At 49.2% G+C, this 24,797-nt stretch overlaps 2 protein-coding genes and 1 non-coding gene across 3 annotated transcripts; 1 reads left to right on the top strand and 2 right to left on the bottom strand.

Moving 5' to 3' along the window:
• Window positions 1-601: 601 nt before the first annotated feature.
• LOC131721061 (elongation factor 2b) lies at window positions 602-10,227 on the bottom strand. The gene is made up of 13 exons (XM_059014178.1): window positions 10,094-10,227; window positions 8,283-8,497; window positions 7,957-8,138; window positions 7,145-7,356; window positions 6,714-6,892; window positions 5,923-6,028; window positions 5,229-5,481; window positions 4,330-4,525; window positions 3,538-3,904; window positions 2,610-2,963; window positions 2,288-2,470; window positions 2,023-2,155; window positions 602-1,487 (listed from the first exon to the last, which is right to left on the bottom strand). Exons 1-13 carry the CDS (start codon window positions 10,094-10,096, stop codon window positions 1,294-1,296), a joined length of 2,577 nt encoding a protein of 858 aa, XP_058870161.1. The 5' UTR covers window positions 10,097-10,227; the 3' UTR covers window positions 602-1,293.
• On the bottom strand, window positions 5,784-5,852 carry LOC117966406 (small nucleolar RNA SNORD37). Its single transcript, XR_004661692.1, has one exon. It is a non-coding gene; the product is annotated as a small nucleolar RNA SNORD37 (small nucleolar RNA).
• Window positions 10,228-13,895: 3,668 nt separating the features above from the next.
• On the top strand, window positions 13,896-24,797 carry LOC117966148 (cyclic AMP-responsive element-binding protein 3-like protein 3-A). Its single transcript, XM_059014177.1, has 10 exons — window positions 13,896-14,044; window positions 17,083-17,226; window positions 17,544-17,826; window positions 18,001-18,119; window positions 19,079-19,189; window positions 19,859-19,965; window positions 20,549-20,617; window positions 23,588-23,672; window positions 23,852-23,951; window positions 24,144-24,797. The coding sequence occupies exons 1-10, from the start codon at window positions 14,036-14,038 to the stop codon at window positions 24,440-24,442; spliced, it is 1,326 nt and encodes a 441-aa protein (XP_058870160.1). The 5' UTR covers window positions 13,896-14,035; the 3' UTR covers window positions 24,443-24,797.

The following is a 24,797-nucleotide window of genomic DNA, read 5'->3' as shown; positions in this document are numbered from 1 at the left end:
TGCTTTTTATTATTAGACATGGCTCTTAATCCCTTCCAAAATCAGAAATTCCCTTTTTTGTTCAACACTTTCAGGCTTTTAAAAAAAAAAAAAGGGACGTACGAGGCAATCATGCATTTGTGTCTCCCACATGAAGTCTGGAAGAGTTTGGTCTTCCCAGGAGGCTGCCATGCATGAAATGGTTAAATCCGCAGCACACTCATTCACTAAACACAGCCACAGCAGTCCTCAGTATTGAAGTAATAGCACAGCATGCACTACTAGGGGATTTGCAGACAGAGTTCTCCTTCACCACCTGCACAACAGTTTAATACCTAGCATTAGTTTTACTGCCATTTGGCACAGTGATAGTTGGTGTAGAAGGGAGGAAAGTGCCAGGGTGGGAGAATTTAAGGACAACACACAGGCATTTTCAGTTAAACAAGATTTAAATCCTGGCGCTGCTGAACAGGCGGTACCTGCGCAGGGCTCAGACGCCAGGGTGAGCGAGTCTTGGATCTTCATCTTATAGGACGTGGCCCAACTGATGTCCAGGGAAAACAAACACGTCTCCATACCATGTCCTCTACACCCACATTAAGAATGGAGACAGACACATACGTATAGACACCATCTTAAGTTTATTGGTCATTATTTCCCCACTGTGAACGAACTGTCTGACCCCCAGTGTATCCTTGCAATACATACTGCCCTCTGCAGGTGGCTTAAAGATACAACACACACAGCTTGGTTTACAAGCAGCAGCAAATCCACAGAGCCTCGTTCACTTCCCACTCGAGCGAGTCTCGTTGTGGTTAGAGGAAAAGGCAAAGTGGGGTCCCTCTAGAGCGGCCGTTAGTGTCGAGGAGGGGAGGCAACCACTAGAACGGAGCAAAACAAACCTCACGTCAAGAATCAAACTGACTGAAGCCAAATAAAAGAAATGCAGTGTTTTCTCAGAGGAATTTAAGTTTGTCACCATTAAGCAAGCAGGCATCCCACTTTATTTAAAATATAAATCAAAAGCAGCCAACTGTTGCGAGGGAATCAGGATATATACAGATTCAGATTTTTTGTTGCCATTATAATACAGCAACAATTCTCCTCTCCCTCCGTTCCTCAAAAAACCCAAAATAAAATAAATTAAAAAAAAAGTCAAAATGACAGGTTACAGTTACTCATTTTTTTTTATTGTTATTTTCTCTTTGCATGTTTTTGGCAAGTTTTTCCTCTTTTTTAAAGATTCATTATTAATAATTTCAGATCTGCAAATAGTCCATCAGGCGTGGTTGGTCTCTCTCTCTCGTGGTCAGTTTACAGTTTGTCCAGGTAGTTGTCCAGGGCCGGGATGCCCTCCTTCAGCCCCTTGCGCTTGCGGGTCTCTGCCACGACCTGGAAAGGCTTGGTGGAGCTGTCGCTGGGGTCTCCGGGGAGAATCTGCCAGTGGTCAAACACACACTGAGGGAAGGCCTGCCCGCCGGTGTTGGAGCGCAGGTCAGCGGTGAAACCTGGAAGGAGAGAGAGGGTGCAAGACGTTGGAGACGAGTCGAGAACCACATTCATTTGAGAGAGAGAAACAAAACAAAAGCTGCATTTATCTAATTTCATGCATTACATTTAGATGACACTTGCAGTTCACAAAATGAGTAAATTATCAGAAGCTACATTGCAAGTCTGCTTTGGTAAATATTGAAGAGTTAACATGGTCGGATGTGAAATGTGTTCTTGTGAAACTAACAAACAGTAGCTGTTCAACTCAGGCAGCAATTTAAAAAGAGGTATGTATCTGTTTATTGCATCTCAAAACAAACCTGTTAAACATTCTTTCTGTATCCCAACACAATAAAAGCCCCCACAATTAACACTAGTTTTACTTACAGTAAATTTAGTAAAAATCTGAACATTTTTCTATCACCAAGTCAATGTTTAGAACAGCAAGCACCAGGGTTGAGATCAAACCCTTTTAAAAATGAATTCCCTGGAAAAGCGCAAATGGATTGACCGCTGCCCTGAACCCCCCATTGCTGCTGGACTGACACTCACCGAAGGACTCGTTGACAGGCAGGAAAGCCTTGACGATAAACATGGGGGTACCAGCCACCTGGGACTCCTCAAACACGTGGCCACGCTTCCTGTTCAGCACGCCGTAGATTCCTCCCACCACCTGTTCTGGGCACTGAGGGGGAGATGGGAATACAGGCTTCAATATTCATATACCAAGAGAAGCACCCTACAGAACCAGTCAGGAGCACTCACATCCCCAATTCAACTGTGTAGAGATAGAGAAGGTGCCCTGCACATCTCTCACCTGGATCTCCACCATGTAGACTGGCTCCATGAGTCTGGGCTGGGCGGTGAGCTGGCAGGCGTACAGGACTCTCCTGGCTGTGGGGATGATCTGTCCGCCCCCGCGGTGAATGGCGTCCGTGTGCAGGGTCACGTCGTGGATATCGAAGCGCACGGCACGCATGTTCTCTTCACACAGAGCGCCCTGACAGGGTAAAAAGAGGAGGAGTCAGAAAAGCAAATCCGCTTGGGAATGCATCCCCACAGTAATTCAGCTAAGCCAGGTCACCTGGAACGGAAGACACAGTGCACACACTGACTGCCTGCAGCAGCCCCCAGCTCACCTCCTTGGATGCCCACTGGAACCCTGCCACCACGCTGTCCTTGATCTCGTTGAGGTACTGCACCCCCTTGGTGACGTCCACCAGCAGGTTGGGGCCAGTGCCGTCGGGCCCGAAGCACCAGATCTTGCGGGCCTCCGTCACGTCCCACTCGTACTTTTCGGTGAGGTAGCGGGCGCGGGCCTTCAGCTCCTGCCGAGCGGTCACGTCCCCCTTCTCGATGTCCTCGGCCAGCCCGTCCTGGAACGGGCGAGCCTTCATGTACAGGCGGTTGTGCTTGTTGGGGGATTTGGACAGGCACATCTGGTCAGAAACCTCGCTCACAGTCTCTCTGTACGAGACGACTGGGTCAGATTTCTGCAGAGGGGGAAAGAGGAGAGAGTCAGACAGGAATGTTAAACACATTTATCCCTCACAACTTTGAAGAGAGTCTTATATGAAATGACAAGCACAGAAGACGCATTACCTTACAAATTAGTCAAGAAAGTATCTGGCAAACTAGTCAATTCACTGTGTAGTTTGGTAACAATGTAAGAGAGTGTCACTATAGGAAACCCTCAAAGTAAAACTAGACCCTGTCCAAACAACCTGAATGCAGACTCAACACACAATTGGCATTCACAACGCGATCCTGCACTGCTCTGGTCGTGTGAACTGGGTTACAGAGCTGTGCGTTCCCTTGGTGTGTACAAATACATAAAGCTAATCCTAAAAAGTGCCCATGCTGTGCATTCCAGCAAGTGCAGAGAATTTACCAAGAACAGTGTACCCGTGCATTGTGCAAGCAGAGTACAGGGTTTACATTTGCAAACAAACTCAGGGTTGGTGTCAATTCTACATCCTTGTAGAGGAAATCCCCTGATTTTAAAGACATGGCATTACCCCCCCCCCCCCCCAGCCGGGACGGTGCTCCCCGCTCCACTGTGCTCACCTTGATCGGGATGCAGGCATGGTCCTCCTCCAGATCCTTGAGGCAGATCTCGAGGTGCAGCTCCCCGGCTCCGGCGATGATGTGCTCCCCGGACTCCTCGATGATGCACTGCACCATGGGGTCCGACTTGGCCAGCCTCTTCAGCCCCTCCACCAGCTTGGGCAGGTCGGCAGGGTTCTTGGCCTCCACGGCCACGCGCACCACGGGGCTCACGCTGAACTTCATGACGCGCAGGTTGTGGGCGTGCTCGAAGGTGGTGATGGTGCCGGTCTTCACCAGGTACTGGTCCACACCCACCAGACCCACGATGTTGCCGCAGGGCACGTCCTCGATGGGCTCCACGTAGCGCCCCATCATCAGAATGGTCCTGAGGAGAGCGGGGAGGAGGAGGAGGAGAGGTTAGGGGGCTGCTCCACTGGACAGGAATGAAAGAGCCAAGTTATCCAAGGCTGTAAAGGTTAGATTTTGTAGATTAATGGGTTTCAGATCACTTTACTTAAACCCACACGAGGCAGTTTATACCAATATGAAAAAAAATAAATAAATAAATAAAGTTAGACTAAGTCTTACACTTTCGTCATTGAATTCAAGCATATCAAATTTAGCACTACCGAGTCACTTAGATTTATTCAGGGTTTTCCCCAGGAATTCTGTATAGCTGGGTGGCTGTAGACAGCACTCCATTACACTGGTCTAAAAAGCATTAAGACAAAAAAAAAAAAAAGACAATGCATGAAGGATTTTGAGTTCCCCATTAGTTCAATGTTTGGGTCCCCCGGATGACCCCCTCACCTCTGGATTGGCTTGATGTACAGGTCGTCCTTCTTGCCAGGCACGTAGTTGGGTCCCATGATCCTGACCTTCAGCCCGGTGGACACGGTGCCAGAGAACACTCTGCCGAAGGCGTAGAAGCGACCCTTGTCAGTGGTGGGCACCATCTTGGAGATGTACATCATCAGGGGGCCCTTGGAGTCGCAGTTCTTGATACCTGGAGAGAGAGAGAGAGAGAGAGAGAGAGAGAGAGAGAGAGAGAGAGAGAGTCAGGGAGGAGAGTCTATGCAAGAGTTTGTTGTCTGTACAGATGGCAGGGTACAGTATTTCAAAGGCCATGCATGTAGTGTTTCTGTGGAGTGTATATAGTTTAGTTTTCTGTGCCCACCCAGAGCAATGTGTTGTACAGGGAGTGTTGATGCAGTCTCTGTACAGATGGGTTCATGCTGTGTGTACAGAGTTCACCAGGCTGTGCATGCAGCTGGCAGTAGCAGACTGAACACACGACCGCGTATAGAGTTTCTGCTGTGCTCCCCCACCAGTACTGGGTTACTGTTCACATTTCTGTATGCTTTTATTCTACATTACTTTAGGATTGTTTTCAAGTGGGGTTTTTTTTTTGTCCCATTTGAATGATGTTTCTTTTTGCCACTGATTTTATAACACGTTATTTTTTGCTGCCATCTATTGTCGGGACCCCCTTGAATAAATGAGCGGTCTCTCAAGCGTTCCATCTATCCCTTTGCAATGTGTGCTGGAGAGCAGCCTCCGTCTACCCTGGCTGAAGGAATCACTTTGCAGTGCTGGGGCGCAGCCTCCGTCTACCCTGGCTAAAGGAATCACTTTGCAGTGTTGGGGAGCAGCCTCTGTCTACCCTGGCTAAAGGAATCACTTTCTAGTGTTGGGGCGCAGTCTCGTACCCATGGCAGCCTCGTCGTCGCCAGGTCCCTCGTACAGCAGCTCGCAGCGGTACTTCTGAGCCGTCACGGGGGAGGGCAGGTGGATGGTGATCATCTGAAGCAGAGCCTCGCCGGCGGGCAGCCAGCGCCTCATCACTGCCTTCAGCAGGGGCTTGCCTTCCTTCTCCTTGTCATCACTGTCCAGCTTGATTTCCAGCTTCTCAATCAGCTTGGCGGTCTCCTCCTTCTTGAAGTTCATGATGGCATCGAACACCTGACAGGCAGAGGAGGAAGAGATTAAAACTACAGGACAAACCCAAAGGATATCAAGCAACTATTAACCTCCAAAGCCCAAAGTTAATTTCTCAAAGTCACCGAGTTGGTCAGTTCACTTTTCCACATGTGTATCAATTGTTATTTACAATAAACTAGAGCGGGCTAGAGCCCAGAAGGTGGCCTCTCTTCAGTGTGTTTGACTGTAAACTCAACCCATTTAGAAACCTCAGCAAGCCAAAAGGCTGCTGACCTCCGTCCCATTTGAAGTGGTATTAACTGAGGCACCCGTGAGTGTGCTGGCATCAGACTGAAGAGTCTCATCACTAGACAGTCAGGTCAAAGTGAAGAATGTTTGAAGTCATCATCTGCAGACACAAGCCCTGCTGTGGACGGGCAGCCCTATGACTGTGTTGCTCAATGTGTTCTTGGCAGGGCTCACCTTGAAGATGGGGTCCAGCACCAGCTGGGAGAAGGTCCTGGGCAGCTTCTTGCCGTCTGCGTTGGTGGCCGACTTGCTGAACTTGCCGTTGGACGGGTCGAAGAACCTAGAGGGCAGAGAGATGGGGTTCACACTCCCAGCCTTTCCACAGACAGGGGAGACACTGAGGGGGTTTCTCATCTAAAAGCTCTCGTGTCGCTTGCATGGCCTGTAACGCAAGCTTGCTATTTTCTACAGGGGGTGATCATCTTTCAGGATTGTCTCCATGCTGCCTGCTAAAGTGATTTTCATACGGTGGTCTGAAAAGGCATACTGAACTTCTATTTTTACACTATCTGTAACCAAAGAAGTGGAGAGACCACTGCTCCTGTATTTAGGCATTGCTGTGCTCTATGGTGTAAACGCACCGCCAACTCAAATGCAACCCTCATACAAACACTGTACACTTCCACAGAAAGCCACCCTAATGTATTATAGCCCAAGGAAGCCAGTTACTTATACACGCTTCAATCCACAGACTGGCACTGGAGTGCGACACTTTGCAATCAGACTGCTTTTCAACAGGGGTCTGAAACTTTTAACAAGTTACAGGTTGTCTTGCGGAAAATGTAGTCGAGAACATATGGCTTGTTTCACAAGCCCCTGATTAGCAGCAATCAAACGACAGTACCTACAACATTGCAGTCCAGGATTAGTGCTAATCAAGGTCTGTGAAAGCAGGGTGTGCGGTTTTGAAATCCTGTTGATTCTCCCCATTCCCAGCCCTGAAGGCCCCTCCTCCTCCTCCTCACCTCTCTCCCCACAGCTTCTTCATCATGTCCTCCACTTTCTTGGCCCGCTCGGTCGCGTTCAGCTGGGCATCTCCCTTGGCAGCAAACTTAGACACGTACATCTCAGCAAACTGCTTGAGGGTGAAGGCCCAGCCGTGAAGCCCGGAGCCGAAACCCACGGTACCAACGACCGGGTCGATCTGGAGAGGAAAGGGGGACAGGGTGAGTCCAGTCTCAACTCGCTCCCTAAAACGACCGTCACTTGGGATGCACAAAGCACTTTGGTTTCAAGTCATCCTCCAGTTGCACCTGGTACAGCAGTTACACACACACAGACAGACAGGGGGATCGGTTTGTTTCCATGACGTTTTAAAGCACACCACACACTATTGTAGAGCCATTCTGCGATCTTCAGCCTCTTCAGGATATAAAATCGCCGCACCCCGACTCACCATGATGTTGCCCATGGGCCCGCCCTCGTCCTCTCCGTAGGTGGAGATGATGACATTGACGTTCTCCACGATGCGCTGGAAGGTCTGGTACAGGGATTCGGGTTCCAGCTGCAGCTCCAGCAGGGCCCGGTCCATCTTGTTCATCATCAGAACTGGCTTGATGCGCTCGGCGATGGCCTGACGCAGCACGGTCTCAGTCTGCACGCACACACCTGGGCAGGGAGAGCGGAGAGGAGGGGGTCAGCGGGAAGATACAAACTCAGAGGCTGCTCCGAGTCACGTGCATTACGCCAGGGGGAAAAAAGAAATGTGTACAAACGCCAACTGGCATGGAGTCAAAGCAGCGATTAGGAGGATAGTGCAGCGTACGCAGTTTCCACTTGGTTATTAGTCACCCACGGCAACACGCCCAGAACTTCTAGAAGCTCAAATAAAAAAAACAGAACACAGCTGAACTTTTAAGTCAGGCAGACCAATATCTCAGCTAGATGCCTTCATCAGTAGCCTGGACCGAGTTTCTGATGTGCAACACATGCTGTCCCATGCAGGGATGGTATCTGATAATCACAAGCGAGTGCAGGGCTATTTAACCCCCTGTACTCCCACCAAGTAGGAAAACACAATCAATACATTTGACTGTTTCACATGCAGCTTCACAACAAGTTTACTCATTTTAATATTACAACAGTCTGTTTGAAGTTACATCCAAACACTGCTGAAGACACTAGAGAAAACAAAACCACCCTTGACTGAAGTCTGTCTAGTTTTGCTTTATTTCTCGCTGATGTTGCGAGGGTAAGGAAGCTGCTTACCGGACACACAGTCCACCACGACGAGGGCCCCGTCAGTGACACGCAGGGCGGCCGTCACCTCGGAGGAGAAGTCGACGTGCCCGGGGGAGTCGATCAGGTTGATGAGGAAGCCAGAGCCGTCCTTGCACTGCTTGATGAAGGCCAAGTCCTTTTCAGACAGCTCGTAGAACAAGGAGATAGCACTGAGACACACAGGGGAGAGACAGAGGCAGTGAGGCGCAACGCAAAACGCACATCTGAAGTCAAGTTTCTTTCTCCTGTTGAGAGGTTTTTTTTTTGTTTTTACAATTGTTTTGCCTGTGTGGAGGGGCGTGCGGTTCACTCACGTGGATTTGATGGTGATGCAGCGCTCCTGCTCGTCCTTCCTGGTGTCGGTGAAGCGGGTCTCTCCAGCGCGAGCCCCGGCGATGATGCCAGCCTTGGACACGAGGGAGTCTGTCAGCGTGGACTTGCCGTGGTCCACGTGGGCAATCACGGACATGTTACGGATGTTGGACTTCTTGTCCATGATCTCACGGATCTGGTCTACTGTGAAGTTCACCTGGCAAGGGAATGGGTGAGGAGGGGGTCAGTCAAGAGACTGGGGCTAGTGCCACAAACCAGTGAAAGGGAGTAGTCTGCTAAATACAATTCCATAAAAACAGAACACACGTATCCTTTAATCATATAGGACTTGGAGGTCTACGAAAACTATTGTTCTATTTAAAATATTGGTTTTTGAAACGGGTACAAAAATTGCAAAATGAAGCTGCTTCTCTGTAATACTGCAATGTAACCGCAGCGCTGCGGCAACAGACATGCTGCAGAAACCTCATTAAAAATCCTGTTCTTGAAAAAAAAAAGTAAAGAAAAACACATCCTGTACGGTCTGCCAAGCTACACGCAATCACCGCATATTACATAACCCCGCTTGTGCGCACTCGACTTTATTGACAGTAGACAGGAGACATTTTGTAGGGCTCCGCATTGTTGTATAGAAGAGTGCGCGGCTGCAGTACCGCAGCCCGCCTTCGAGAGCGCTCTGAATCACGGGTTCAACACATCGGCACACCGCGACACTGCAGCGAGGACGCCACCTCACCCGCTGCATGCAGACCCACCATCCTACATGCGACAGGAGGCGCTTGCATTCATTTTTAAAACACGCCAATTCAATGCCAAGCGCAGCGTTTCAGCTGCTGCAGCCGATTATCCTTCACAGTCCAGTTACACGCTTGTGCCGGCCAGCATACTGCTAGCATGGGCTGCGCAACGTGTGCCAAGTCGGGCCTAGAACAGAGCCGGCTTTCAATGCCCCCACCTCTCCGCAACACAGTCTCCCATAAAGAAGCCGGGGCTACTGTTCAAGAATCAAGTCTATCTGCGTGTCCCTGCTGTTTTTTTGACGACTGTTTTCAGGCAAGACGGACGCTTTTTAAAATGTCGACCCCGGTCTCTACAACCGGCCCACGTGGACGGGTTCGAACCGAGAGGCCGCACAATTACTGCAATGTGAACTGGGAGGGAGGAAAAAAAAAAACAGACATTTTTGTAAAACCCTCAAATAGATTTAAACGTCTTTCTGACACTAAAAAACAGCAATATTACGACGTCATGTTCACTCGTGTCAAATTAATATGCGCTTAAAAAAAGACGACATACAGGGCGTTGACGTTTTTAATTCCTCCGCGTCAACGGAAAGTATAATTGATGTAATTAAGCGTGTTAATAATAATAATGCAGATGCTACGCAGCACACAGAGCTGGACTCCATTTTAAACCATCAAGCCGGCAAGCTTCACAACACACGCCGCTACGCAGCCGAGAGGGAGCGGCTCAAATAAAACAGTAAAATTAAACCGAAGCCATCTGGACAACATTAGCCGCTTTCTTTAAAAAATATAAATACAACAAAGTCCTATTGGAAATCAGAAAGCAGAACGCGCCGCGGTGTAATAACGCCGCAGCCGGGCAGTCGCATTACACAATAAAACACTAGCTGCCATTTTGGACGTCTCCCATCACCGGTCCCCGCCGCCTCTTTTAAATCCTTGTACAGTACGGCTCTTGAACCCGTTCTTTCCTCGATATCCCTCGATAGCGAGGGAAGAGGGTTCAGGTGTTCAAGCTGAAAGAAAACAAGCCATTTCCCACTCACCATTTTGGCGGATTGATGACGATAATCTTCACAGAAAAAACCAAACACTGCCCTTAGTTACTGGTAAAGGCAGGGAAGAGAGTGCTGACGTCAACAGAGACGCTTTTATACCGCTGGTAGCCCGTGCGTAGCGTGCCCGGCGTGCCCCGCGCGGCAGGACGTGCGATCCTCCCCCTGCAGCAGAAGCGAGCGTGCGAGCAGAGAGCTAGGAGGCTGGTTTTACAAAGCAGTTCAGAGACCAAGGGTCTCGTTTTACAAAGCAGTTCAGAGAGCTAGGAGGCTGGTTTTACAAAGCAGTTCAGAGAGCTCGGAGGCTGGTTTTACAAAGCAGTCCAGAGACCAAGGGTCTCGTTTTACAAAGCAGTTCAGAGAGCTAGGAGGCTGGTTTTACAAAGCAGTTCAGAGAGCTGGGAGGTTGGTTTTACAAAGCAGTACAGAGAGCTCGGAGGCTGGTTTTACAAAGCAGTTCAGAGAGCTCGGAGGCTGGTTTTACAAAGCAGTTCAGAGAGCTGGGAGGTTGGTTTTACAAAGCAGTTCAGAGAGCTAGGAGGCTGGTTTTACAAAGCAGTTCAGAGAGCTCGGAGGCTGGTTTTACAAAGCAGTTCAGAGAGCTGGGAGGCTGGTTTTACAAAGCAGTCCAGAGAGCTAGGAGGCTGGTTTTACAAAGCAGTTCAGAGAGCTCGGAGGCTGGTTTTACAAAGCAGTTCAGAGAGCTCGGAGGCTGCTTTTACAAAGCAGTTCAGAGAGCTAGGAGGCTGGTTTTACAAAGCAGTTCAGAGAGCTGGGAGGTTGGTTTTACAAAGCAGTTCAGAGAGCTCGGAGGCTGGTTTTACAAAGCAGTTCAGAGAGCTCGGAGGCTGGTTTTACAAAGCAGTTCAGAGAGCTGGGAGGTTGGTTTTACAAAGCAGTTCAGAGAGCTCGGAGGCTGGTTTTACAAAGCAGTTCAGAGAGCTCGGAGGCTGGTTTTACAAAGCAGTTCAGAGAGCTAGTAGGATGGTTTTACAAAGCAGTTCAGAGAGCCCGGAGGCTGGTTTTACAAAGCAGTACAGACAGCCCAGAGGCTGGTTTTACAAAGCAGTTCTGAGATTCCAGATGCTGGTTCTACAAAGCAGTACAGAGAGCCCAGATACCGGTTTCACAAAGTAGTTCAGAGCGCCCGGAGGCTGGTTTCACAACGCAGTTCAAGTTTAGCAGTCTGTACAATCCCAATGCACTGCCATTAAAATATAAATACATACATTACAGAAAGAAAACACACAGTGGATTTCTATGAAACGTCATCATTCTGTCTTGAAATATACTTTTTTTTTTAAACAGGTAAAATAATAAGATAGCTTGCTAACTAGTTGGCCCCTGAGTGCTGTGTGTTCACATTGATTTAAACAAAAATAAGAGATCATTTAAGTAAACAATTTCACTGAACAGACAGCATCTGTAAACCTCTCAACTCTCGGCTATACTGGACTATATGGCTCCCAGTTGTAGCAGTACTTGCATCAGCTTGCACTGAGCTGCTCCACACTTTGCTGTATTCTACTGCTGCTCTTGATCATAATATTTCCTGTATCTTGTGCTTGATCTTACTCTTCCAGGTATCCGTATGCATGACTTTTATAATTGCTCTTATTGGGAAATCATTCTCATCCATTTATCATACTTACTATGTGTTCTTACTGGACTTTACTCATATGAGCAAATATTTACTATGAGTTTTAGCTGCTCTGAGTCGAACTCGCTCTCACTTATACCTGACTGTGTTCTTTATTTTGCTCTTACTTGAATTGATTTTATTGTACTTTCATAGCTGCTCTTATCTGTATTATGATATTCTGCAATGTGATATTTTATAATGCGATACTTTGTACTGTGATATTTTGCAACAATTGTAAGTTGCCCTGGATAAGGGCTTCTAATAATACACAAATAAATAAATAAATAAATAAATAAATAACCGGACCCAGCCAATCAGGACAGGCCTGGGCCTCTGCAGAGATTATCACACCTATAACTGGGGATGTCTTTAGCAGCCCGCGCACTATTCACACACACCCATGGCACTGCCCCAGTCCCAGCCTGCTCCCTGGATCCCAGCCCTGCTGTACCACACACACCCATGGCATTGCCCCAGTCCCAGCCTGCTCCCTGGATCCCAGCCCTGCTGTACCACACACACCCATGGCATTGCCCAGCCCCAGCCTGCTCCCTGGATCCCAGCCCTGCTGTACCACACACACCCATGGCATTGCCCCAGTCCCAGCCTGCTCCCTGGATCCCAGCCCTGCTGTACCACACACACCCATGGCATTGCCCCAGCCCCAGCCTGCTCCCTGGATCCCAGCCCTGCTGTACCACACACACCCATGGCATTGCCCCAGTCCCAGCCTGCTCCCTGGATCCCAGCCCTGCTGTACCACACACAACTGTCCCTGATTGCACTCACTCACACCCACACCACCCTGCCAGCGAACCTCAACCTTTGAGCCAAACCCGTCTCCATCTCATCAGATAAACAGCAATAAAACAATCTGGAGCCCTAAAGCTGGCACCAACCGAGGACCAAGCGGCACCATAATGGCACTGCGGACAGACACACAGACAGACTGACAGACAGACAGACAGACAGGGCACTGCAATGGCAATGCAGACAGACAGACAGGAGCACTACAGTTGTAATACAGACAGACAGACAGACAGGGGCATTACAATTGCAATGCAGACAGACAGAGAGACAGACAGACAGGGCACTACAGTGGCAATGCAATGTTGTGTACATGTAGCCATGCTATGAGGCTGCCATTGCACAGATGGTACCACAGTGGAAGCGCTGGTAACACGCACCACATCATGGTAATGGTGCTGCTAGGCAGGTAGGCAGGCAGGTCATGATTCTTCAGTGTAATACACTGGGATTAAAATGGGATCTCAAACCGGATTCATGTCAACTTTCCCACACGTGTCGTTTTAAACACTTCATCTCTGTGGTCTTCTATTCGTTTGGGGCAACGTGCTGTGCAGTTAGTAACATCAGAGCAAGAAAGAGTGCAAAGAAGAGCGACCAGAATTATCCCGGGTTTAAAAGGCATGTCGTATGCAGACCAGCTAAAAGAATTGAATTGAAAAGTCTTGAACAAAGAAGACTATGCGGTTTACTGATTAAAGCATTCAAAATCCTAAAAGGTATAGACAATGTCGACCCAGGGGACTTTTTCGACCTGAAAAAAGAAACAAGGACCAGGGATCACAAATGGAGATTAGATAAAGGGGCATTCAGAACAGAAAATAGGAGGCACTTTTTTTACACAGAGAACTGTGAGGGTCTGGAACAAACTCCCCAGTAATGTTGTTGAAGCTGACACCCTGGGATCCTTCAAGAAGCTGCTTCAGTCCTCAGCATGTGAGGGTGAAACAGCATGATTAGACAGGGCAATAGACAGGAGCTCTTTTGCAAGACAGTCTGGTACTGACGCAACATGTATATGTATATATATTACTATATTTCAATATACATAACATATTATTGTGATAGGACTTGGTGATAAAGACACTGCTCTGGGAAGTAACAGTCTCTGTATCAGAAGTGTGTCAGAGTTCACGCAGTGATTAGATGGGGAGAACTTTGGACCCTCTCTGTCATGATTCTGTCCCACCTATGGGGGGGGGGGGTTTGCGAACCACAACAGAAATCCCCTCCGAGCTCCCCCATTGGCCGGTCAAGGGATTCCAGATGCTTCAGCCAATCGGAGGAACGCCTGGTGTTGCAATCGATGAGATCACTTTTGCCCTGTTGGAGTTTCATCTTGAACCTCAGAAGTGTGCCTGTGAGCTGAGAGAGGGGATCGAGAGCTGAGCTGAGCTGCGCTGAGAGGTAATCAATCAGGGAGGCAGAAACACACAACACTGACTCGAATCTGAGCGCTCACCTGAGCTTCAAACCGGAAAACCATGAAGAAGGTAAGGGACAGCTTCCTACACAGAGGGGGGCTTTTATTTCTTTTAACTTTTTGTTTTTCTTTGAACTTTCTTTTTTTTTTTTGGTTGAAAAAAAATCTTTTCGGAGTGTTTGCTGTTCAGAGCAGCAGCAGGGCAATGCGTGGACTGGTAGGTACAAAGTGCAGGAGCGAGCTAGCAGAGAAACTAACAGTGAACAAGCTGAGATTCAGTGAGTGTGTGTGTGTGTGTGTGTGTCGCTACATGTGATTGTATCTGTGTGTGTGATTGTGTGTGTGTATGCCACTTGTGTGTATGTTTGTTTCACATGTGTGTGTTCGTGTGTGTGTGTGTGTGTGAGGGGAGGTGTCTCTGTGTTTGTGCGTGTGTGTGTGGGGGTGTCCCTGTGTTTGTGTGTGTGTGTGTGTGTGGGGGGGGGGGTCCCTGTGTTTGTGTGTGTGTGTGTGTGTGTGGGGAGGGGGTCCCTGTGTTTGTGTGTGTGTGTGTGTGTGGGGGGGGGGGTCCCTGTGTTTGTGTGTGTGTGTGTGTGTGGGGGGGGGTCCCTGTGTTCGTGTGTGTGTGTGTGTGGGGGGGGGGGGGTCCCTGTGTTCGTGTGTGTGTGTGTGTGGGGGGGGGGGGTCCCTGTGTTTGTGTGTTCGTGTGGGGGGGGGGGGTCCCTGTGTTTGTGTGTGTGTGTGTGTGTGTGTGTGTGTGTGTGGGGTCCCTGTGTTTGTGTGTGCGTGTGTGTGCGTGGGGGGGTCCCTGTGTTTGTGTGTGTGTGTGTGTGTGTGTGTGTGTGTGGGGTCCCTGTGTTTGTCTGTGTGTGTGTGTGTGTGGGGGGGTCCCTGTGTTTGTGTGTTCGTGTGTGTGTGTGGGGGGGGGGGGTCCCTGTGTTTGTGTGTGTGTGTGGGGGGGGGGGTCCCTGTGTTTGTGTGTGTGTGTGTGTGTGTGTGTGTGTGTGTGTGGGGTCCCTGTGTTTGTGTGTGCGTGTGTGTGTGTGGGGGGGGGGGTCCCTGTGTTTGTGTGTGTGTGTGGGGGGGGGGGGTCCCTGTGTTTGTGTGTGTGTGTGTGTGTGTGTGTGTGTGTGTGTGTGTGGGGTCCCTGTGTTTGTGTGTGCGTGTGTGTGTGTGGGGGGGGGGGGGGTCCCTGTGTTTGTGTGTGTGTGTGTGTGTGTGTGTGTGTGTGTGTGGGGTCCCTGTGTTTGTGTGTGTGTGTGTGTGTGTGTGTGTGTGGGGTCCCTGTGTTTGTGTGTGCGTGTGTGTGTGTGGGGGGGGGGGGTCCCTGTGTTTGTGTGTGTGTGTGTGTGTGTGTGTGTGTGTGTGTGGGGTCCCTGTGTTTGTGTGTGCGTGTGTGTGTGTGGGGGGGGGGGGTCCCTGTGTTTGTGTTTCTAATGCTCATTAAATAAAAAGGTCAAACTCTAAATCTTGATACGAATCCAACCTCACTCCAAAAACAATCCGGCTTTCAACTCAAAACAATGCATCGCTCGCTCTCTCGGTCCACACAAGCGTCAGGCAGCATTTCACAAGCCAGGTTCTCACTGCATTACAGTGAGGAGCTGCCGCAGCAGCAGCAGCAGGCTGACTCTCTGCTGTCAGGGGCCAGTGGATTCGCAGCTACATTATTAAAAGAGTTTGCATTTTATTCTTCCAGAACAGCGTTGTGAGAGAGACTCTGGCGATTATCCGCGGCTCTGAAAGCAAGTGCGGTCTCTTTATTTTATTTCAGTGTTCAAGGCATTTTTGATCCACTGTTTTTTGATCCGTGGAATAGACCACAAAGAGGTAGAAACAGCGGCTCAGAATACCTTCAGCACTGAAATAACAGGAAGGGGTTTTCACAGAACTGTTTCAGATGTTGGGTTCCATCAAAAAAAAAAAATAATAATAATAATATTGCAAAAATTGTTATACTTTTTCTTGGTGGCAGTTTTAGTAGAGGGAAGGGGAGAGGAGGGTGAAGAGGGGAGATGAGAGGAGCAGGGGAGTAAGAGAGGAGGGAGGAAGTTAGGGAGGAGGATGAGGAGAGGGGGTGAGGGGAGAGCGAAAGCATGATAGAGAGAGCGAAAGCATGGCCGAGAGAGCTATGATTAAGCATGCTGAAAATCATGGCAAACCAGGGGTAATGGTAAACGCACAGAGTAGCCATTGGACAGGCATGGGCTCAGGGTGTTGGGTTTGTCTTCCTCATCCTCCTCCTCTCTCACCCCTGATTCATTGTCCTTGACCGCTCCCTGGTTTACAGCCCAGTAATCAGGCATCGCTCAGTAATTACCCTGTTTGTGCCGTTCCTAATCAGCCCTTGTTTGTGCTCACAGTCCATTGCTTCTGCGCAGGACAGAGACTCTCTCCCAGCTGCGGGAACGGGAAACTGGAACCAGCTTGTATCCCTGCCCCCTCCCTATAGAGGAGTGCTGACCAGGGCTTTGAAAGCCATTATCTGACATCTGATACTATGAGCACTGACCCCTTAGAAAGGTTTACCGCAGTAACGCCGCACTCTCATTTTGCAATGCTTCCCCATGCTTTACCACGCTTTCACTGTGCTTTATTACACTTTGCTGTGCTTTCACTGCGGGTAACGTTTGTAAGGGATCGTCCTTTTCTTCTGTTGAAGATTTGGCTCTCCGTTTGTCTTTGATCCTATTGGAATAGGCAGATGTCTCAACGCTGTTATTGCGTTGTTTGCACACTAGATGGCGCCCCTGTCAGCACTGTTGGAACAGGCTCTGGCTGGGACTGGTCAGAGCAAGGCAATAGATCTGGAGCTGGCACAGTGCTGTGCGTGTGCGTGTGCGTGTGCGTGTGCGTGTGTGTGAGCGTGTGTGTGAGCGTGTGACACAGCCTACCTTATGAGGACATAGGTCATGCCCCTCTAATCTTTAAACATAACAAAACAAAAATGGTTTTGAATAGCAGACGTTGAGTGCAGGAGTAGTGCTTACCTGCAAGCCCCAGTGTCTGTGCATGAGTCCGGTTTTAAAGCTGTCACCCAGCCTGCTGTGAAAGGCTGCAGGGCTCGCTGATCTCCGATGACCCCTCTCCCCTCCTCCTCTCCCCCAGGGGTCAGGGGGCTGTGAGCTGGGAGGGATGGAGCTGCTCGACCTCCTCTTCGACCAGCAGGACGGGATCCTCCGCAACGAGGGCTTAGGGGGGGCGGCGGCGCACCACGGCAACGCACAGGGCTGGCCAATCACAGAGCAGAACGTGAGTCACAGCGCAGACCTGTCAAGCACGTCTGTCTGTCTGTCTGTCTGTCTGTCTGTCTGTCTGTCTGTGTAACTGTCTGTGTGTCTGTCTGTCTGTCTGCGTGTCTGTCTGTGTGTGTGTCTGTCTGTCTGTCTGTGTAACTGTCTGTGTGTCTGTCTGCCTGTCTGTGTGTCTGTCTGTGTGTGTGTGTCTGTCTGTCTGTGTGTTTGTCTGTGTGTCTCTCTTTCTCTTCTACACACTGACCTCCTCTCTACCTTCTCACTGTCTCATTCCCTCTCTCTCCCTCTTCCCTCTCTCACTCCCTCTCCCCACAGCTCCTGGTAGATCCTGACAGTGAGGATTTCCTCAACTCCCTGCTGGGTGCGGGTGACTCAGTGTCCAGCTCCCCCTTGTGGTCACCGGCCACGAGTGACAGCGGCATCTCTGAGGACCCCCACTCTGACCAGCTGGACAGTCCGCAGCACTGCCAGACCCCCGACAGCCCGGCCGTTTACCAGCCTGCCCCGACCCAAATCGAACACCCCTGCCTGGGCACTGCCAGCACTGAGCCCCCCCAGGCCATGGACATGCTGGAGCCCGACATCGCCATCGACCTGGGTACGAGACTGCTATAGACACTCACACACTGCTATAGACACTGCAAACATGCTTCTATAGACTCTGCACACAGCTATACACAATGCACGCATACACACTGCTATACACGCTCACTATACACATGCCCACCCCTCTCTCCTCCTCTCCAGTTTATTAACCCTCTCCTCTCCTCAGAGGGCTGGGACTCCTCGTTCCTCTCTCAGCCCGGGCTGGGAGTGCGTCTGCAGCAAGCTGGTTTTGAGATGTTCCCACTCACAGTGAAGGACCTGCTGCTGTCCAACACCTCCGAGCTGGTGAGTGCGAAATGAGACGCTGTCCAGGGAAAGGATCGGGGTGGGGGGGGGACTGCGAAATGAGACGCTGTCCAGGGAAAGGATCAGGGGGGGGGGGACTGCGAAATGAGACGCTGTCCAGGGAAAGGATCGGGGAGGGGGGAGGATGATTATAGGAAGACACGGTACTCTGATGAAGGCACTAGCCGGAACATTATAAATTTGTTTATAAGTTTTACCCTCAATCTGTGACTGATCGTTTAGAGATTATTAATGATTGTGACAAAAAAAATAATAATGATGAAGATTTTTCTGAAACCCTCTGATTACCATCCTGTAATGAGTTTCTTTGCCATTATAATAATCCACGTGCTCAGAATGTAATTGCATCAGTTTAATTCTGTGCTTTTCATCTCGCTGGGGACGAAACATGATTACTGACATAATTGCACCCGAGTCGGGGGGGGGGGGGGGGCTCCAGAGACATGCATCCGTTTACCCTGAGCAGCCCTCTTCAGGGTGGTGAACTTCTTGTGGGTTTGTTGCTTGTTTACCATCAGGATTTTCAAGAGCAGGATAGTGGGAGTGGGGAGGCTCTGTCCCTGGTGGGGAGGCTCTGTCCCTCATGGGGAGGCTCTGTCCCTCGTGGGGAGGCTCTGTCCCTCGTGGGGAGGCTCTGTCCCTGGTGGGGAGGCTCTGTCCCTCGTGGGGAGGCTCTGTCCCTCGTGGGGAGGCTCTGTCCCTGGTGGGGAGGCTCTGTCCCTCGTGGGGAGGCTCTGTCCCTGGTGGGGAGGCTCTGTCCCTCGTGGGGAGGCTCTGTCCCTCGTGGGGAGGCTCTGTCCCTGGTGGGGAGGCTCTGTCCCTCGTGGGGAGGCTCTGTCCCTCGTGGGGAGGCTTTGTCCCTGGTGGGGATTACTGGATTGTCTGGTTGTCTGGTTTGACTCCCTGTTACTTGAGCAGCGTCTGTTTCTTCCCAGCAGCCTCAGCAGCAATCCCAGCAGCCCTTTCAAGAGCTGGTTCTGAATGAGGATGAGAAGAAACTGCTGGCCAAGGAGGGAGTGAGCCTGCCCAGCCAGCTCCCACTCACCAAGGTAACACACTGTCACACACACACACACACACACACATGCACACACACATACACACACACACACACACTCACACACACTGCCCAGCCAGCTCCCACTCACCAAGGTAACACACTGTCACACACACACACACACACACACACTCACACACACACACACACACACACACTGCCCAGCCAGCTCCCACTCACCAAGGTAACACACTGTCACACGCACACACACACACACACACTCACACACACATACACACACACACACACACACACACACACACACACACTGCCCAGCCAGCTCCCACTCACCAAGGTAACACACTGTCACACACACACACACACACACACACTGCCCAGCCAGCTCCCACTCACCAAGGTAACACACTGTCACACACACACACACACACACACTCACACACTGCCCAGCCAGCTCCCACTCACCAAGGTAACACACTGTCACACACACACACACACACACTCACACACTGCCCAGCCAGCTCCCACTCACCAAGGTAACACACTGTCACACGCACACACGCACACACACGCACACGCACACACACACGCACACACACGCACACACACACGCACACGCACACACACGCACACGCACACACACACACGCACACACACACGCACACACTCCTCCCTCTCCTCACTCCTCCCCCTCTTCCCGCAGTACGAGGAGCGCATCCTGAAGAAGATCCGCAGGAAGATCCGCAACAAGCAGTCTGCCCAGGAGAGCCGCAAGAAGAAGAAGGAGTACATGGACGGGCTGGAGAGCCGGTACGAGCCCCTCAGGGAGGCTCAGCTCCGCACTGACTCCCCGCTCGCTGGAGTGTGTGCGCGTGGCCTGGGTTTGCATGTCTGTTCGATGGCTGCTTGGTGGCTGTATTGAGTGGTTGATGGCTGTATTGAGTGGTTGGTGGCTGTATTGAGTGGTTGATGGCTGTATTGAGTGGTTGGTGGCTGTATTGAGTGGTTGGTGGCTGTATTGAGTGGTTGGTGGCTGTATTGAGTGGTTGATAGCTGGTTCACAGTGTGTAGAGTGGCTGTGGGAATGGTTCACAGTGTGTAGAGTGGCTGTGGGAATGGTTCACAGTGTGTAGAGTGGCTGTGGGAATGGTTCACAGTGTGTAGAGTGGCTGTGGGAATGGTTCACAGTGTGTAGAGTGGCTGTGGGAATGGTTCACAGTGTGTAGAGTGGCTGTGGGAATGGTTCACAGTGTGTAGAGTGGCTGTGGGAATGGTTCACAGTGTGTAGAGTGGCTGTGGGAATGGTTCACAGTGTGTAGAGTGGCTGTGGGAATGGTTCACAGTGTGTAGAGTGGCTCAAGTGATAAATGGCTGTGCTGTGCTGTGTCTGCAGGATGTCTGCCTGCAATGCTCAGAACCAGGAGCTCCAGAGGAAGGTGTTCCAGCTGGAGAAACGCAACACGTGAGTCACAACCACAGTAATACTGCTATTCACACAACCAATCACACTGCTGCTAAAACTGTACTGAACACTGCTATTCACACAACCAATCGCATTGCTACTAAAACTGTACTGAACACTGCTATTCACACAACCAATCGCATTGCTACTAAAACTGTACTGAACACTGCTATTCACACAACCAATCACATTGCTACTAAAACTGCACTGAACACTGCTATTCACACAACCAATCACACTGCTACTAAAACTGTACTGAACACTGCTATTCACACAACCAATCGCATTGCTACTAAAACTGTACTGAACACTGCTATTCACACAACCAATCACATTGCTACTAAAACTGTACTGAACACTGCTATTCACACAACCAATCGCATTGCTACTAAAACTGTACTGAACACTGCTATTCACACAACCAATCGCATTGCTACTAAAACTGTAATGAACACTGCTATTCACACAACCAATCACATTGCTACTAAAACTGTACTGAACACTGCTATTCACACAACCAATCACATTGCTACTAAAACTGTACTGAACACTGCTATTCACACAACCAATCACATTGCTACTAAAACTGTACTGAACACTGCTATTCACACAACCAATCACATTGCTACTAAAACTGTACTGAACACTGCTATTCACACAACCAATCACATTGCTACTAAAACTGTACTGAACACTGCTATTCACACAACCAATCGCATTGCTACTAAAACTGTACTGAACACTGCTATTCACACAACCAATCACATTGCTACTAAAACTGTACTGAACACTGCTATTCACACAACCAATCGCATTGCTACTAAAACTGTACTGAACACTGCTATTCACACAACCAATCGCATTGCTACTAAAACTGTACTGAACACTGCTATTCACACAACCAATCACACTGCTACTAAAACTGCACTGAACACTGCTATTCACACAACCAATCACATTGCTACTAAAACTGCACTGAACACTGCTATTCACACAACCAATCACATTGCTACTAAAACTGTACTGAACACTGCTATTCACACAACCAATCACATTGCTACTAAAACTGTACTGAACACTGCTATTCACACAACCAATCACATTGCTACTAAAACTGTACTGAACACTGCTATTCACACAACCAATCGCATTGCTACTAAAACTGTACTGAACACTGCTATTCACACAACCAATCACATTGCTACTAAAACTGTACTGAACACTGCTATTCACACAACCAATCACATTGCTACTAAAACTGTACTGAACACTGCTATTCACACAACCAATCACATTGCTACTAAAACTGTACTGAACACTGCTATTCACACAACCAATCACATTGCTACTAAAACTGTACTGAACACTGCTATTCACACAACCAATCACATTGCTACTAAAACTGTACTGAACACTGCTATTCACACAACCAATCGCATTGCTACTAAAACTGTACTGAACACTGCTATTCACACAACCAATCACATTGCTACTAAAACTGTACTGAACACTGCTATTCACACAACCAATCACATTGCTACTAAAACTGTACTGAACACTGCTATTCACACAACCAATCACATTGCTACTAAAACTGTACTGAACACTGCTATTCACACAACCAATCGCATTGCTACTAAAACTGTACTGAACACTGCTATTCACACAACCAATCACATTGCTACTAAAACTGTACTGAACACTGCTATTCACACAACCAATCACACTGCTACTAAAACTGTACTGAACACTGCTATTCACACAACCAATCACACTGCTACTAAAACTGTACTGAACACTGCTATTCACACAACCAATCGCATTGCTACTAAAACTGTACTGAACACTGCTATTCACACAACCAATCGCATTGCTACTAAAACTGTACTGAACACTGCTATTCACACAACCAATCACATTGCTACTAAAACTGTACTGAACACTGCTATTCACACAACCAATCGCATTGCTACTAAAACTGTACTGAACACTGCTATTCACACAACCAATCACATTGCTACTAAAACTGTACTGAACACTGCTATTCACACAACCAATCACATTGCTACTAAAACTGTACTGAACACTGCTATTCACACAACCAATCACATTGCTACTAAAACTGTACTGAACACTGCTATTCACACAACCAATCGCATTGCTACTAAAACTGTACTGAACACTGCTATTCACACAACCAATCACATTGCTACTAAAACTGTACTGAACACTGCTATTCACACAACCAATCACACTGCTACTAAAACTGTACTGAACACTGCTATTCACACAACCAATCACACTGCTACTAAAACTGTACTGAACACTGCTATTCACACAACCAATCACATTGCTACTAAAACTGTACTGAACACTGCTATTCACACAACCAATCACATTGCTACTAAAACTGTACTGAACACTGCTATTCATACAACCAATTGCATTGCTACTAAAACTGTACTGAACACTGCTATTCACACAACCAATCACATTGCTACTAAAACTGTAATGAACACTGCTATTCACACAACCAATCACATTGCTACTAAAACTGTAATGAACACTGCTATTCACACAACCAATCGCATTGCTACTAAAACTGTACTGAACACTGCTATTCACACAACCAATCACACTGCTACTAAAACTGTACTGAACACTGCTATTCACACAACCAATCACATTGCTACTAAAACTGTACTGAACACTGCTATTCACACAACCAATCACATTGCTACTAAAACTGTACTGAACACTGCTATTCACACAACCAATCACATTGCTACTAAAACTGTACTGAACACTGCTATTCATACTATCGACACCAATTCAAAAGAACTCGAAACCCCCATAGAAGTACGAAGGGGAGTCAATTCCACTGTTGTGTAATACAGTCTAATACACCACTGTATAAACCGTATAGGATTGCATCCTGACACTGCTGATGAATATTGTGTGTCTGTGCAGGTCTCTGATAACGCAGCTCAGGAAGCTGCAGGACCTGGTGATGCACGGCTCCAACAAGACAGCGCAGACTGGAACCTGCATCCTGGTGAGATCCTGCACCCCGACCCACACACCCACACCCTGACACCCCCCCCCCCACACACACACACACACCAGCACATGCAGTGCTCCTGACATGCCTGTCCCATAGAGGAATGGGCTGTTGATTGGTCGGTTGTCAGTGAATAAAGCTGTCCCTCCCTCCCTCCCTCCCTCTTTCTCCAGGTGCTGCTCCTCTCCTTCTCCCTAATCCTCTTCCCCAGCCTGCGCCCGTTCTCTGACAGCCAGGTGGCCCACGAGGGTGGAGACTTCATTCCAGTGCGAGGTCAGCAAAACCATGTGTTGACTGTGATACTGAGGAGGCAGCCCCAGGAGGCGGATTCCTGGAGTGCGCTGTAGCGCGCACTGTGCTGTGCTCTCGGAAGCTGTAGTGTTTTGCATGACAATGTGTTTGCACAGTGCAGTATTGAGAGTATACGACACTGCAGGCAGTTCCAATGTTTCTCTGTCTCTACAGTGCAGTCCCGCTCACTCCACGGCGTCGAGTCCTCTCGTGTTTTCCACGCCGTGGCGCACGACCACGTCTACTCAGCGCCGGAGCAGGGGGAGGGGCCGGGCACCGTGTCATCACTCGAGAAGCTGCTGAAGGGGCACGGCCTCGTTGACTCCGCCCTGAACGCAAGCCAGGCCGAGGCCCTGGAGCTCGAGGGGTTAAGCGGCGCTGACCCCATCACCGGCCGCAGAGTGACCACCGTGAGGTGGAGCGGGAGCGGAGTGAAGCAGGGGGCGGGGCCAGTGCATGCGGACGAGATGTGACAGCACGGCGCTACACAACAACACACAGAACAGCGCTACACAACACATCACAACGCACACACCACACTGTAACACGCAACACAACACTGCACAGCCAAAAATCTTATCATCAACCTGTTTATTTGTTAACTTTTCTCTTTTCAAAATTTTAATAATGTGTATTTTTGGCAAATGTTTGTCTTGTTTTGTTTTTTTTTTGGTCTGTGTTTTTGCTTTTTTATTTTAAATTAACTGCTAAAAGTGAACAGCAGTAGTTTTGCTATCGGCGCTGTGTCTCTCCAGACACGTTCTTTAACTGCTGGAGCGCCGTCTTAATTCTCATTTCATACTGAGGGGGGAGATTTCTGGGTGGGGA

The sequence above is a fragment of the Acipenser ruthenus genome, chromosome 47, assembly GCF_902713425.1.
Source record: "Acipenser ruthenus chromosome 47, fAciRut3.2 maternal haplotype, whole genome shotgun sequence".
NCBI classification, from domain to species: domain Eukaryota; kingdom Metazoa; phylum Chordata; class Actinopteri; order Acipenseriformes; family Acipenseridae; genus Acipenser; species Acipenser ruthenus.
This window is presented reverse-complemented; position numbering and strand designations above follow the sequence as displayed.